At 37.5% G+C, this 16,547-nt stretch overlaps 2 protein-coding genes across 4 annotated transcripts in view; one reads left to right on the top strand and one right to left on the bottom strand.

The window, feature by feature from the left end:
• Positions 1-9,060, bottom strand: part of LOC117561908 (ataxin-7) — a 33,478-nt gene extending 24,418 nt beyond the window's left edge. The window contains exons 1-4 of one of the 3 annotated variants that reach the window (XM_034239571.1): positions 8,912-9,060; positions 6,675-6,776; positions 3,734-3,946; positions 3,467-3,535 (exon numbers count right to left, since the gene is read on the bottom strand). In XM_034239571.1, the coding sequence (XP_034095462.1) occupies positions 3,467-3,535; positions 3,734-3,938 (274 nt within the window). In that variant the 5' untranslated portion in view covers positions 3,939-3,946; positions 6,675-6,776; positions 8,912-9,060. Of the gene's footprint in view, positions 1-3,466; positions 3,536-3,733; positions 3,947-5,680; positions 5,704-6,674; positions 6,777-8,911 lie in introns of those variants that run through there. The other 2 variants (XM_034239573.1, XM_034239572.1) reach the window with 2 other exon arrangements.
• A 3,110-nt stretch (positions 9,061-12,170) lies between these two features.
• On the top strand, positions 12,171-14,786 carry thoc7 (THO complex 7). The gene is made up of 8 exons (XM_034239553.1): positions 12,171-12,278; positions 12,537-12,657; positions 12,967-13,094; positions 13,269-13,355; positions 14,102-14,159; positions 14,235-14,301; positions 14,396-14,465; positions 14,598-14,786. Exons 1-8 carry the CDS (start codon positions 12,260-12,262, stop codon positions 14,657-14,659), a joined length of 612 nt encoding a protein of 203 aa, XP_034095444.1. The 5' UTR covers positions 12,171-12,259; the 3' UTR covers positions 14,660-14,786.
• The last annotated feature ends 1,761 nt before the right edge of the window (positions 14,787-16,547 follow it).

The raw sequence follows: 16,547 nt of genomic DNA, 5'->3' as shown, positions 1-16,547 counted from the left end.
CTGCTGCACCCCTCGCTAATTTAAGTTATAAAGAGATATTACACATATAAAATCAATAACTTCCCATGTATTCTCCATATAAACTTTCACCTTCTCTCAAAATGTTTATTGAAACAGGCCAAGAACGGCAGGGTCCAACAGGCCGACCACATTCTCTTGCAGGATCAATAGCAAGGTCAAACGAAACTCATTCCCAAACTGCTGCTGGTGTTGGAGAGTTCTCCAAAACGGGCTGCTCGACTATAAAAAAAAGCGGCCCGCCTACTGTAGATCGCCTCTCCACTCTGCATTCAACGCACTGGCACAGGCTGAACTGTACCGCTGAAATGGCCTGACTTGAAAAGTGGTCCAACTACGCCACTGTGTCTGCCCCATTATCAATCTCCATTTTCTCTTCTTGTGCGAGGAGAGGATGAAAAGGAGAGAGAGAGAAAGAAAGTCACCGTGGAAAGAGAAAGAAGAGACAGAACAACCAAATGCAGCCGAGAAAAAGCACAGTAGAGAAAAAGCACAGTAGAGAAAGAGCACAGTAGAGAAAAAGCACAGTAGAGAAAGAGCACAGTAGAGAAAGAGCACAGTAGAGAAAGAGCACAGTAGAGAAAGAGCACAGTAGAGAAAGAGCACAGTAGAGAAAGAGCACAGTAGAGAAAGAGAGCAGAGAAGCAGGCCGAGGCGTCAGCGAGACAAAGAGAGTGAGCAGAGGACCTGCACTCTAGGAGGAGAAAGAGAGCCTGTGAGCACGAGACAGAGGAAGAGAGTGAGCCTCCAGTTAATCTCAGCATCCTCATCCATGGCAGTGATGAATGATCTAGGTGGAACAGTATCAGCTCTAGCTGCTTCTGAGCAGCACACACGCTGGCTGAATCTGACCTGTAGCTGACACTGGCACTACATTTCCCAGCTCCCCTCACTGTGACGGCACCACTCTCAGTGAATGCATCCGTCATTATTTGCCAGGCATTTTTTTTTTTTTAAATGTGTTAATCATCTGTGTGTGCTAGGATGGTGGTCACACCACAGGAGGAATCTGGTGGTGAGTCATGGCAGGAGGTGTAACCATCCACTTGTAATACCGCTACCAAGCACACACACAGACTCACAGAATAATTCTATCAACACACATTTCAGCCGCAAGATGTGTTGACCAGCCCCATGACACTAATAACAGACGCTTCAACATAACAGTGATATCAGACAATCGTTTTAAATGTCCCGTTAGGTCTAAAGCCGTAAGATAATCAGTTTAAAATTAAACTGAAAACAACAGGAAGGAGCACCATGTTGGAATTGAACACATGTCTTTTCAGCGATTATTTATCAAAAGGAGTTGGTTATACATTTTTCAAGCCATCGATTAGTTAACTAATTGTTGATCTTATCCGATTCAATTCTTGACAGCGTTTATTTTGAACAAAGCAGACAGCTTTCTTTAGATGACTCACCACTTCTTCTCATGCAGTGCCTTGTATCTCACCCTATTTTTTTAAATGTTGTGTTAAATATTAAAGATGTATTCTCTTGCCATTAGGAACCTTTAGGACAAGTTATTGACACTGCGCAATGGTCTTACTTAGTGTATGCACATAGACCGCATTGTTGACTCGTGCAAATGCAACATTAGATAAATGAAGAATCCTGCAATTAACCCTTTCCTTTAGAGCACCGTGTGGAAAAAGATCTGGACACACTGATGATGGGTAAGTGTTCCTCTGATCAAAGGGAAATGTGTCATTTTTCGTGATGGTCAATACTCATTGAGATTTAACGTCAGACAGAGATCCTGTTTGTGCAAATGCCTTCAAAGAAAGGCATGAAAAAGAAACAAGAAAGCTTCCACAATGCTGGACTAATCTGTGTCCAAAAGCTGACAAATGTTGTCAATTATTCAAACCTAAATGATCGGTTTATTGTTGGCTGTCGAATGAATGACGGTGTTGAAGCGTCTGAAGATGATACTCATGGTTTTGCTAAATTATTATTATTATTATTATTATACACAAAACAGATGAATATTTACTGTGCGTTTAGTTCGGAAATACAGCTTTTTGAAAAGTGCCATGTTATTCTTGAGCTTCTAGTAGCTGCAATGACTGCCCCATAAAAGCAAAGTCACACTTGATGCGTCCTGCTCATGTGTCCTTGAGACAATAGGTTTTTCTGAAAATGTGATTAAAAGTAGCTCTGAACACAAGAGGACAGTGCAAGTCATTAAAAAGCTATGTTTCAAAACACAAACGCTGCTGTTACGCTGTTTTTCATTCATTTATTAAATTCTAAGTTGGAGGAACAGGTTTTTTCAACTTGCTCATTCTGATGTCAATCTTAAAAGCTTGCTGAGGCTGTAACGTTGTGCATGAACACTGATATATAATTAAACAAGATGCCAGTTTCTCGTTAGAACAATGTACCTTTGTAGTGATGTTCATTCTAAACCCAGGCCACATGACAGATCTGCTAACATTAAACAAGGCGTTTCCAAAAATAAAACTGCAGTTCTAACTGAAACATCACCGTGGCTCAGGATCCAGATTAGTGTATCTGACAATGTGTGTTTCATCACCTATGTCAAATGATTTCTCTTTATTCTGCCATGTCTGAACGTTTCCTGTTATCAATAAAACAAACCATACGACAGAAATCTAAAATAGTTTGAATCCTAAGATAACGTGAGCTTACTTTAATAGCTTACTAGTTTACAATTATCCAATGACTTTTTTGTCTGATATACTTGTTTAATTCATTGTGATAATGTACTTGTTCATATATCAACCCTGAATAATTCATACATTCACACAACATGCTGGTTTGGGAGACCGTGCATAGTAAACATTTTAGAAGTTATCTTAAATTTGGCACGTGGTACTTTTTCACTACACTATTTATGTAAGTATGTGTTAAAAATGTACGTTTGGTCATATTTGGGTGTCAAATAGAAGCAAGCCATAAAGCACATTTATACAATTTAAATAGAGCTCTGAACAGGAGTAAAAATAAACAATCGCTGTTTTAACAGTTACATTTTGGGATTTTGATTTGAAATAAAAAAATCCAAGGAACTTTAGAAATATACTATACTTTTTAATAATTTACAACCTAAATATTTGTATGGCAGCAAAGAGTTATGGTGGATGTTTTCATGTTTAAAAAAGGCAGACATGTGGGAGATAAACAATAAAGTTCATTCAATGCATTCTCCAACAGAATATGACATTGTTATTAAATGTTTTGGCCTCGAACCATTAACAGTGAGTTTAAGTTGTTAACCGTTAAGTTAATGTATGGACATGTCAACTGTCACACGAATAAGATACATGTTTCCCCCTTTGTATCCGGCTGTGCAGAAAGATCGTCATTTACAATGTGTTCACATGTTGGCTTAGCGACGCGTGTAAAGTGCTTGAATCCATGTGTGTAAACCTCCTGAACCAAAATACACCTTTGGCCCTAGAGAGAGAAAAACACTCACCTTCTCTGCACAAACGCATGGCTTCTCGATTTTTCCCGAAGTCTTTGAAACTTTCCTCCGATTCAGCACCTGAAAAAACGAGGCGATCCGACACACAGACAAATAAATAGTTGCACTTGCTTGCCTGCTCGTGCTGTTGCTACCAGTAGCGTTTCTTCATATTCCACCAAAAACTGCATGCACTCGGCCAAAAAAGGGACAGGACTGGCAACTGTCTGCGCGCCACCTCGCTTCCTCGCACACATTCGGGGCCGCTAGGAAACTCACCGTCGTAGCCGTGGAGTTTGACGGCGTCGACCCAGTTGCTCCAAGGCTGTCCCAGCATTATTTCTGGACTAGGCAAGGATCTCCGCTCCGCAACAGTCGCCATTGCTGTGGAGCCTTCTCCCCGCTGGATCTGCTGCTGCTTCAGCTGCTGCCTGGCCGCTCGGCGCTGCTCCCCCCTGACGTCATCCTCGGCCCTTTCCGACATTCTTTCCTCTACAATGTAACAACACGAGAGTCAGCGATGGTCGCGATCGGGATAGGAGGACTTTTTCACTGATTGACACGGGCAAAAACAGCGTGTTTTGTATGTCCCCGCCCCTCAGAAAACACAAAAGCTCTGTTGATCATTTAACAGGCTACAGAGCTCTCATACAACACATGACATATGCTGGCAGTTTACTGAGGGTTGTAGGGTTTCCTGGCTAGTTTGGCATAATTTAATGTACATGCAAATTGCCTCGTGGTTAATCTTGCTAATTAAATATACATTAATCCTAATTACACAGATAAACATTACATATACATTAATCCTAATTACACAGATAAACATTAAATATACATTAATCCTAGCTACACAGATATAAAAGACGATATTACATTTAGGTTTTTAAGGTGTGCCCTAAATAGCCGCTGTACCATTACAACTTGAATAGAACAGTGTGTTACTGTATGTCATCTTTTGTTGCATCATAGATGCTTATATTTTTTGGAATATTTACAACAGAGGTGCAAAAATATAGCGTCTCAGTTTGGACATCTTATCAGTAACTGCCTATATACTTCCTAAATAAATAAAATAATAAATAATGTGTGTTGTTGGTCAAAAAATAAGGACTTGATTTCCCTCAATATATATATGTGATGGTTTGACACTACTAGATTTACAGTCTGCCCCATGCTTGTGCAAATTCTGAATCATATTTTTTTTAAAGAAAAAAGTAAGCATTTGAAATATAAAATATATTAGCCATGACAATGCATGACCAAAACTCAAACGTCACATGTTTGGAGACATTATCTTACAGACTGGTGGACAAATGTGAATAAGAACACATAGGAGCAAAATATCAAAAAACTTAAATGCAAGGCAATGGGAAATGTAGGCTTTGTATCTTGTCTTGACATCGATAATATGTTTGCATGAGAGCTATGATGAAATAATACTATCCCTAACTTATTATCACTTTCTTTTACAATCGTAAATCATCAGGAGATCAGACATCTGTCAGTCCAACATAAAACAAGGCCCAGTTAAAAAGCCTCCCAGTTTTTTCTGATATCAAAAGGTTATATGAAAGAAAAAAAACTTGCTAAAAAAAAAAAATGGAAGAAAGGTTAAATGAATAAATTGGCACGTAGCCTGAAGAGCCTTGAGCAAAATGAACTTGCCCCTTTGTTGCTAATTTCAAGTGCACAATTCAGAAACTTGGCTTTGGTCCAATACTTAATATAGAAATACAAATTAAGAAGCTTGTCATTTGCCAGTGTCAAAAAAATTCCTTCACCCCTTAATTTAATGCAATATATAGACAAATCTGTGGTATACAAAGCTCTGAAGCATTTCAATCATTTGACAAACTGGCCTGGCACCAGTGGATTTGTTACAATGAGACAACACTTTAAAAGCATTTGTCAAGAGGAATATCAAACCAATATGTTCTGCTTCAATGTGTAACTTACCCGTTTATCCAGTGCCACAAAAGGCTAACTGTTCCGTTATCTTGCATAGCGTGTACATTAGTAGCATAGACTAGCAAACCATGTAGGGTTATGACCTAGTTATTATTTGACCGTCTTCATGAATGGAACTAACGGTTTTATTCAACAGCCTCTTTCTAGTAATGCGCTCATCAAAGGCATCTTTGTGAGGTTTTCTGTTAATATGCAATTAACGACTAAATGAAAAATCCCTGAACAATATAAAGCAGTTCAATACAAAAGCCTTACATCGTGCCATTGTGTAGCGCTTGATGTTTGCAGAGATGGTATTGTTGAATTGGATTCCCTATCATTTGAAGAAGGTATCTGTAGTTGTTATACATTACATAGTCAAATAAACACTTCCAATCAAACAAATCCTTCTTCTGCAATATGCATGCAACCATATACATCAACAGTGCAACTCAGTGTTTCCCCTACCATTGTTTTGGGGGGGCGCTGCTCCCCGCCAACGGAGCCCCGCGCCCCCCCTGAAATTGAAGGTGTTTTTTAAAAAAAAAACACAAATATTTTTTTTTAAATATATGTATATAGCACCAAATTGCACCTAATCTATATCTACTGTCACTTTTCACATTGAACATGTGCTCGTTTATTAAATAAACGCTTTCATTTTAAGTTGTGAGTTCAGTGTTTTTGACCCTAAGAAACACTGATGCATTAATCAATAACAATAATCCACAGCTTCTCTCTGCTCCAGAGGATTTAAAAAATATATATCCCAATGCACCCCCCCCCCCCCCCCCCCCCCCCCGCTCAGGCAGCCCCCTCCCAAAGCAGTAAACCTAGGGGAAACACTGGTGCAACCTATAGCCTCAATAGGCAACACACTCTTGCTGTAGTCTTATCAAAAAGTGAACAAAGTATTTCACTAAGCAAATAAATGTTACTCATTTCAGAGCTGTTGTACTTAGTTGTTATTTTCCTGTTAGCTAGATACTACCTAACTATACTTTAATACACTAATTGTATCATTACTCCATGTATAGTTGTTTTTAAAACCCTCCATGATATTCAAAGCCAGGCAAGAATATTTTTGGTTCTATCGGCTTTGAATCAACCTGAACGTTGGTGTTCTGAAAAACATTTAAATGTTCTATACTGAACTCCAATATGTCGTTAAGTAAGCAACAACTACAAACATCTGTAAGCACTATACAACGACTTGTGATTATTGCACAGCTATAAAATATAGTAACGTTCGTATGTTGTGGGATCTTACCTTGGCAAAATAAGAAAAAAAAAAAACTTATTTTTTATTTTATCAGCCGATCCTCATCAGTTTTGGTGATTGCTGGCAGCCACACAACACTGGAGAGGACGTCTATGGACAGTCTCACACACACACACACACACACACACACACACACACACACACACACACACACACACACACACACACACACACACACACACACACACACACGCAACCATTGAAAGTAGATGAGTCAGTTATCAGGGACTTTGTTTTGTTGTTTCTGGATAGAGTTCATGTGAATATGGAATCATAAGGAAGGGAACACTTTAATACTTATTCATGCATGTAACATACGTAACATATGTAACATTAAGCTGTCTGTGGCTCTTTGCCTGCTCGAACAACGTACATTTTCCCTCTGTGGGACTAATAAAGGTATTCTGATTCTGACTTTCCTCCCAGGGCCTTGTTGTTGAATTCTTCACCACTTTGCAGTAATCCAACCCATTGAGCAACATCTCTAACCGCCCTCCTCAGCCCCGCTGTAATCCCTTCAAACACAGAGATTGTACCCTATTTTCATGTTTTTGTTGTCTTTACTGATGCAAGACATATTGTAATATATTCATAAATGTAACTTCCTTAAGCAAAAGCCGCTTTAAGACATCCAATCTAAGTGCTGGGTATGCATTACGATCTCTTACTTGGACTTCAATTTGATTAAATGTGCATCATACTTCAAAAAGGTGGTTCGTCACATGCGTTGCAGCTAAATATTTTGCTGTAGCATGTTAAAGCCCAGAAACTTCAAACTCAGCCAAATATCTTGACGTTTAAGTAAGGATGTATGTTTGACTTGGAAACATACAAATGATCGTTTGATAATATGCTACAGGGAGTTGGAACTCATTTGTATGATAGAGCTACCAGTACTCGTTCCTTTCTTTCTAAGAACATAGACAGAATATGAGAGGAACTGCAGTGTAATGAACTCTTGCTTCAGCCATTGGACTGGTGCTTCAAGAAGTGCGGGTAATGTGGATATAAATCTGTGCTTAAACATAAACTGGAGCTCTCAGCATTTTTCTTTGATTGGAATTTTTGGAATAAAAAAGGCGTAATATTTCCTGTACAGCATTTAAAAAAAAATTATCCAGTCCATTAACCTTTCACATAAGTGTAATAAGAACCACGGCAATGAAGCCTTGGAATAAAATGTCAAGTGTAATCTTATAGCCGTTATTTTGTTTTAGCTGACGCAAATATGTCAACTGCCAAATACAGACTGAACTGCTTGTATGAGAGTTAAGTAATGAACATTGGGACTTGACACATTTGCAGCCAGAAGCCTAAATGAGAAATACAGACAGTGTGCTTCAGAGTGGTTGTTAAATGGTGGCTGTTCTGTCTGTACAGATGTAGCAGGTTGTACCCTGCGTATTCTGTCCATAAGGGGTGTACATCATCACATGGCAAGCTTATGCAAAATAACATAAAATAATCAACTGACATTCAAAGCAATAAGTCTGTTCAGATGTTTGTTGCTCACATTAAATAAAATAAACTTTGAAAACATGTCATTTTGACAACAGGATTGTGTATAACCATAACATAATATTATCAAAATATGATTACACTTAGAGGCAAGTTTACATCATATTGAATTGTCACCCAGCCTCAACATATTTCTAAATACACTGTCTATTACTACTAGTAAGATTGCATGAATGTAATATAAACACTGTAACATTGTCCTTCCAAATAACCTGCTATATTGCAAAGTAAACAAATCGTGGGTTGGGTTGTACAAAGACAGTATGTCAAAGGCTATGTTTGGCCAATTAGATTATGTAATTTAGAATGCTTACTACTTGACATTGACAAGTAGGTTAGGTGCACAACTTGATAAGTTGTTAGCTAGCTGACATTTGCTAGCAGAGACCAAGAAAGCAAGCACCCACCACTACTATACACACTAACCACATTAACATTGTTTCAAACAATATAATCGGCAGAGTAAACGATAATTATAAGTACAGCATATCAAAAGAGACACAAAGTCTACCAGTAGTTATGTCATGAAAACAGGCTCCATGCAGTGTGGGGCTGTGACTGGTACTAACGCTACTACAGAGCACTGTGGCTACATTAGCATGCTAGCTGAAGCTTGTAGCTAGCCGTGACTAGCGCTAGCGAGGAGGCTGACAGCACAGCAGAAGTCATTAGCAGTCGTCACGGATCGAGAACAACTTCACTCTTACCAAGGCTGTGGGTGATGTAGGCGTAAACGGGACACCAGGCAGGTGTATATCAACTGGATGCACTGGGCGAAGGAGATAGAAGACGGTAGGAAAGAGCGAGTGCAGAGCTCAGCCTCTGTGGAGGTCTTCACCTGGTGCTTCCATGTCTGTTTACCAGACTGCATTCTGGGACACGGACGTCACTGCGCCCGCACGTACGTTCGCACGCTGGTGACTTAAAGCAGCTTCCCCATCATCATAAAGTATTTTTGGTCTGCTATCTTCATGGAAAAACTATGGCATACGACTAGGCAGAGGTGGGGAAAGTACTCAGATCGTGTACTTAAGTAAAAGTAGAAGTACCAGTGTGTAGGAACACTCTAATCAATGTCCCGCAATCAAAACGTACTCAAGTCAAAGTAAAACGTATTGGCATCAAAATATGCTTAAGAAAGTAAAAGTATAGTCATTATGCAGATTGGCCCATTTCATACATATATTTGATTATAATTATTGATGCTTTAATCATAATTCTGTTATTGCATGCATGTTTTTTCTGCTATGCCACTTTAGCTATAACCATGGGCGTCACTTTGTTAGAAAAAGTGTTTTATTTTATTTTTGTATTTCTCCAGATGTAATATTAGCATAGCAGAAGACAACAGATGTCCCTCCCCTGGGTGTTGAACGTCGAGCACCTGCATGAAAAAACAATGCATAAACCTCTGGACCACCAATGTGTTTTAGAAAAAATTGAATGCCCAACTAAAGGTGTTGTTGTGATGTGATTTTGCCAGGTATTGAGGACAGAACATGACAGGAGTAACAAATAAATAAATGCATACATACAGAATAAATACAGGAATAAATACAGGAATAAAAACGGGAATAAATGCACGAATAACAAAATACAAGAAGAAATAAATGTGAGAAAAAAAATGAAATAAATAAATACATGTAGTAAAAAATACAGCAATAAATAAACACAAGAAAAAATAAATGAATACAGGAATACATAAATAAATGTGGAAATAAATACAGGAATAAATAAACACTAAATCAATTTAAAAAAAAATACAAGTTGAGAATAAAACAGAACACATATCTTTAATGTATTGTTACTGACATTAATATATGTATTAATTTCTGTGCGTGTTTCACACAATGTTGTTCTGCTTGGTAGCTTTCTGTGGATACGACAACATTTATAACAAGTGTACTTTTCGGACCAGTCCCCCTTTTATTTGGGAACTTTGTGTCAAGTTGTGCACAGTGCGAGGAGAAACTCATACTCTTCTGTCTTCAATAAATATTAAAAAAGTTACGTACATTTCCACTAAATGGAAATAATAATTAAAAAAAGATAAAATAAATTGAAATCAATAAGAAAACAATTAAAACATATATTCATAATAATTATAATACTAATAATAACAATAAAATAAAAACAAAAACATTAAAACGCCTTCCGGAGACGCCCCCAACACCTCCGGGGGACGTGAAACAAATACAATTATAATAATACAATAATTACGGAAGAGGATTAGGGCCATATACCTATTTTTTTTGGGAGGATTTGAAAAAAAAATTCTGACTTTAATCTCAGAATTCTGAGAAAAAAATCAGGATTCTGATTTTTTTTCTCCCAAAAAAAATTATGTTTTTTTTGTTCTGAGGAAAAAGTCAGAATTCTGACTTTTTTCACAGAACTTTTTTCAAATCCTCCCAAAAAAAAAATCATGTGGCCCTAATCCTCTTCCGTAAATAATAATCAAAATAATAATAATCAAAAAATAATAATAATAGTAATAAAATAATACATAATTCAATCATAAACACTAACTTGAAAAAAATGATATATAGATATTTAATGTGAAAAATATGTTTTACCAAAACTACAAAAATAAAGTAATGAAAATAAAATAAAATCAAAATCCTTATGCAAAAGCCTTTATACCTTAAACCAGTGGTTTTCAAACTGTGGTGTGTCGCGGAGGTACTGCAGGGGGGGGGGGGGGGGGGGGCGCGGGAAGAAATTGTAAACAAACACTGCTGGAAAATATCTCATTGGTCAGAGAGCTGTGGGCATACTGCTGCCTTTTGCAACATCCGACTTGTGTGAGACAGGCTTTTCTGCTGTTGCTGCCATCAAAACGAAACACAGATCAAAGCTGAACATTGAGAATGAACCGAGAGTGGCAGTCTCAAAACAAAAGACATTTGAATAAAAAACAAATCTACTACTCAGGGAAGAAGGATAGTTTTAATTAGGCCAAATTAATTCACAGTATCTTACAAGCACTTTTGTTCATGTGTAATCCATAATCAAATATAAAATTATAGTTGGATCTTTGTATCTTCTTATTATTAGCAGAAAAAAATGTAATGTTTTTACAACAATAATCAATCCCAATATAGATGGGAACCGGGTTGGGGGGGCCCAAAAATATTTCCAATTACCCAAGGGGGGCCGACTGAAAAAGTTTGGGAACCACTGCCTTAAACATATGTTATAGGGTAGTAAAACCACCAGGGGAAGTGTTAGGAGATGTGTGAAGTGATTATTCTTTCTTGGACCATGCTTCAGACTGAGGTTAGGAACGCCTCATTATCATACGGACACAGAAATACATAAATAAATGTAAATTAACGTAAATGTAGAAATATATTAAAGATTTATAATAATGTGTGTTCTGTTTTATTCTCAACTTGTATGTATTTATTTATACATTCATTATTTGTTTCCATATTTATTTATGCATTTATTTACTTATTATTTTATTCCGGTATTTATTTCAACATTTATTTATTTCTACGTTTATTTATTCGTATATTTATTTATTTCCGTATTTATTTATTCATGTTTTATTAATACATTTATTTATTTATATGTATGTCATGTTCCGTCCTCCATAGTCATCAGTCTTAGATTAATTCACATTTTAAGTTAAATGCTTATTATAAAACTGGGTGAAGTATAGCATTGCTTCAAGCTTTCACTTTATACATATTCAATTTGTGTTCTTCCTAAAGTCTGTATTTGTGACAATCTAACAATCTTTTTGTTTGTTTTTTGACAAAAGGTTTCCATTTGACTCTCCACTCTCCTACATGTTGTGTCACTGGAGATGACAATTGTATTAAACTCATGGCCTTTCATTCAGCTCTATTTAGACTATATCCCTGTTTTTAATGAGCATACATTATAGTATTAAGCTCATTTAATTATGTTACGTAGTAATAAAACCCTTGTTCTAAATCAAATCGTTGTTCTGTGGCCAATCACTGCCGACCATTTAATCGGAGGCGGGTCGAGCTGCTTTGTTCACTTCCGGCTATTCAATAAAGTTGATTTAGCTACATACAGACATGGGAGCTGTAACGGACGGTAAGTAATGGTTTAATTAACTAATTTCAGCTCTCTGGAAAAAAACACGAGTAGAAATGTGTACCGAAGCTCTTATAGTGTCGACATATATTCAGCCAAATTACAAAAACGGTCCAATGTTACAAAAGATAGAGGCTTGCTCTCGACACAGCTAATACACAGAAGGCATGCTAGCTAGTTAACAGTTAGCTTAGGTGCTTTTAAAAGTGCCTGCTGTATCTGGAATGTTGTTTGAATCCTGTTTTTCCCCTTATTTAGATGAAGTTATTCGGAAACGTCTTCTTATTGACGGAGACGGGGCTGGAGATGACCGCCGAATCAACGTGCTGCTAAAGAGCTTCACTAAATGGTGCAACTCGCCTGGGACCCCGGAGGAAGGGTGAGTGAGCTCTACTTGGAGATATACAATAACCGGTGGTGTCATGTAAACATTTACTCTCGTAATGTTCTTATTTACAATTTGCTAAATGAGTTGTTTTACTTTTTGTACTTTAAGTATATTTTGATGTCAAAACATTTGGGTAATATTTTGAATGCAGGACTTGTAACAGAGTATTTCTACACTGTGGTAGTCCTACTTTTACTTAAGTACAAGATCCGAGTTCTTCTTCCACATAAAACAATTTGTTTTATAAAAGTGTGGTGGACAACTTGTTTGAGTATTAAACCGTTATGCTGTTCTGTTCAGGTTCACGCAGTATCAGAGGGTGATGGCCACCCTGGGCCAGTGTGAGTTCTCCATGGGGAAGACGTTAATGGTTTATGACATGAATCTTCGAGAAATGGAGAATTATGAGAAAATCTACACTAACATAGGTAAGAAATTGTGATTTTGTGTGTTTTTTGTCTTTTTTATACCAGAACTACTCATGTTCCTGCATTTCAAACATACAATGTGGTAACTAGCAGATCTAGGTCACCACAAAACAAGGTAGTTTTTGAAGTGTTTACACAATAACCTTATCTCTCACCACCTTGTTGTCTTTGCAGAACAAAACATCACCTCTGCACACGAGAAGATAGCAGAATGCAAAAAGGAAATACAGAGAGCAAAGAGGGTACGGAAAAATCGCCAAGGTAAGAGCATTTCAGTGATCCAGATGGAATGATGGTAATTATTTACATGATAAATGTACTGCTTTTGTTATTTATAAACACTGAGGAAGAGTCTAAGCAGTATTTGAGGTGTCACACGATGTTGAAGTACATCCAACAGCTTGACATAGTGCTGCAGAACAATAGTTATTTAAAATGGCAAAGAAGTTATTGCCAATAGATTAGTCATGTATTAAGGAAAATATACATTTTCTGCTTCCAGCTTCACCAATTTAATGACTTTCTCTTCTTTATTATTCAAAACTGAAGTTCTTTGGGTTTGCAAAAATGTGAGTCAAACTAGAAAAGCTATCAAAAACCCACTTATTAACTAAAATGTTGTCAGTTTAATCAAAACATCCGAGCTTTTTCACAGGAAAAAGAGCATTTCCTTGAGAAGCAAAGTAAAGTTGTCTTACACGCAGATTATTACATTTGATTTATTATACAACTGCAATTATAATCCAATGAACTGTTGCTCAAGGAGTGTTTTCAAAAAAGATAATCCTAGGGATGGTTTGTTTAATTTGATCTGTTAAAATATTTGACTAGAATACTAGAGAATGCATTTTTTAAATGGACACAGGCTTTTATAAAAAGTAATCTCTCACTGATTTTAAAATAATTGGTGGCGATATAGGTTTTTCAAATAACATCAATATATTTCTGTTTGGTTGAGCTAGGTTTTTGTAGCCGCTTGTCTCACATTTTCACTTCATTTCTCCCAGAGTACGATGCTTTGGCTAAGGTTATCCAGCAACATCCAGACCGACATGAAACACTTAAGTGAGTCATTGTTTCATCCAGATATTGAGTCGAAGACGTTTCATGATAATCATATTATTGTTGGTTTGATCACAGGCAGTTGGAAGCGCTTGACAAAGAACTCCAGCAGCTTTCTCAAATCAAGGAGAACGTAGATGCTAAGGTAAAGCTAAATACATTTATCACCTTGTATTCCCACATCCAATGTCTTCGACCATGAGTAATGTTATTATTGGCTCTCGCTTTGTCACATACAGTTGGAGTTAAGGAAGAAGCAGTTCCATGTGCTGCTCAGCACCATACAGGAACTACAGCAGACACTGGAGAGTGAGTACACAAGGACATTGGAGATGCAGAACTTGGCATGTTTGTGCCTTGTTTCCTTAATAGCTGTTGATCAATCTCATCTGTAGAGTTTAGGGAAAAACTTTGCCTCTCTAATAACTTTAATCTTTTTAGATGACGAGAAATCAGACAATGACGACAACAACCAGGAGAGCCCTGCTCAAACTGGAGAATGAGCCTGTGACGATCCTGGCAGAAATAATTGAAGTGAACCGCTTATAAATGATTTTTTAATTATTTGTCTTGGAATACTTTTTTGTATGTATTTTTGAATAAAGCTTATGTTCAGGCATTTGACCAACATTTTGTATTTGCATACGTATGGAAATGCACACGATTATAAGTTATTGATGAAGAGGAAAAACCTAAATTAATGTTTATCAGAAGAACAACAAATCTATATCAGGACTGACTCAGCTTTGTATTTAAATCACTGATGCACAGCACACCTGTAAAGAGTATGGAAGAACTTTTTTTTTCTTTGTTAAACTGGAATTGCAATCACCATTTCATCTAAAACCACAAGGGGGAGCTAAAGGACAGTTTAATCTGGATACTCATTACAGTTTCTCTCGATTGCTAACACACTTTCTTTTTTTTAATTGCTCAGTTTCTCAGAACACTAAACACAATTCACAAACCCCCCCCCCCCCCCCCCCCCAAAGTGCAAAACACCTCATTTCTCCTGCTCAATGAAGAACTGCCCTCAAAACTACATAAACACTTAAATGCAAACTTTAGCACCAAATATAACACACTTCATTCATAACACTAGATCGTTTGACCACCCAACTGCACACTGCTGAGCATCATCTAAAGCGAGAGAAAGATTGCTTGAGTTTACAGAAATACAGTAAATGAAGAATACAAATGAGTTGTTGAAAATATAACACTGTGCAGCATGCATCTCAGCACACAGCTACTCTGCTTCGGATCTCTCTAAGTGTGATGCATTGTTTGCCAACACTCAGTTTGTAACTGCTGCTTCCTGTGCCTCATTGGAAACCCTTAGCCTTCCACCTCTTTGTTTCTCAGTCCTTCAGATAAACAACACAGATATACTGTAGTGGTCGGTCAGCGTCTGTGTTGCATAAAAGTGAGTTTACCACAGTACATTGGGCAGGATGTTTGTACGGTTATAGTATGCAACATGCCAACAATTCAATTACAGTAATGAAGCAAATACGTTTCACACAACAGATATAAGCTCTGATATATCATGAATTATGCAGAGCTAAAACGAACTAACCTGTTATCAAGTCTAAGTGTCTGGATTACAGAGGCGACAGTACATCGGCTTAGATTAGGCTGAACCTCCGTCCAGCCTCTCTCATCGACACACCATGGTTGATAACATTTCATTTACAGTAATAGAGAGTATTCTTCTTTGTCCACGTCCTCTCTCTCCACCTCTACCTCTACCTCTCATTCTTCCTCCTCTCACTCTCACCCCACCTCTTCCTCTCACTCTCACCCCACCTCTTCCTCTCACTCTCAGCCCAGCTCTTCCTCTTCCTCTTGCTCATGCTTCCATGTTGGCTTCCATTGTTGCTGTAAGAAAGTACTCATCTGTGGTCTTTTTATAGTGCTAACATCCTGATTGATGAGCCAACAATTATGCTATCAGTTGTTTAGTGAGGTGGAATGTGTTTCTTGATCATTGGTCCATGTGTGAGGCATTTTGAATATCAGTGTTTTAAACCTGCTCACACGTGACTTTATGTCAGACTCCTGTGTCTTACGTGGAGAAACGTGTGCAGTGGTTTGCAAAAAGTGCCATGTTGATTTGCAAATTGTGTGAAAAGCTGAAAACGTGTTTAGAGTTTTGGAGATTTGAGCCGATGTTTTGCTCTTGGAGTGTCAGTTAAAATAATTGTGCTTTATGTATAATTTTACTGTGTTAGCAATCGAGAAAAAAATGGCAATAGGAGTACATATTACACTACATCTAAAGAGACTCCCTACCGAAGTAGGACATCGACCTGCTCTGACTTTACATTTAAAGCAAATTCATTCTTCATTGGACATGCAGGGTAACAAAAAAAAGATCGAACATCAATCCTA

Source organism: Gymnodraco acuticeps, unplaced genomic scaffold, assembly GCF_902827175.1.
Source record: "Gymnodraco acuticeps unplaced genomic scaffold, fGymAcu1.1, whole genome shotgun sequence".
NCBI lineage: Eukaryota > Metazoa > Chordata > Actinopteri > Perciformes > Bathydraconidae > Gymnodraco > Gymnodraco acuticeps.
The sequence above is the reverse complement of the archived record's forward strand: the minus strand, read 5'-3'. Positions and strand labels throughout refer to the sequence as shown.

Coding starts and splice junctions, on each gene's coding strand:
- thoc7 (XM_034239553.1), top strand. Junction 13,095..13,268: donor GAAAATCTACACTAACATAG/GTAAGAAATTGT, acceptor TTGTCTTTGCAG/AACAAAACATCACCTCTGCA. Junction 13,356..14,101: donor GGTACGGAAAAATCGCCAAG/GTAAGAGCATTT, acceptor CATTTCTCCCAG/AGTACGATGCTTTGGCTAAG.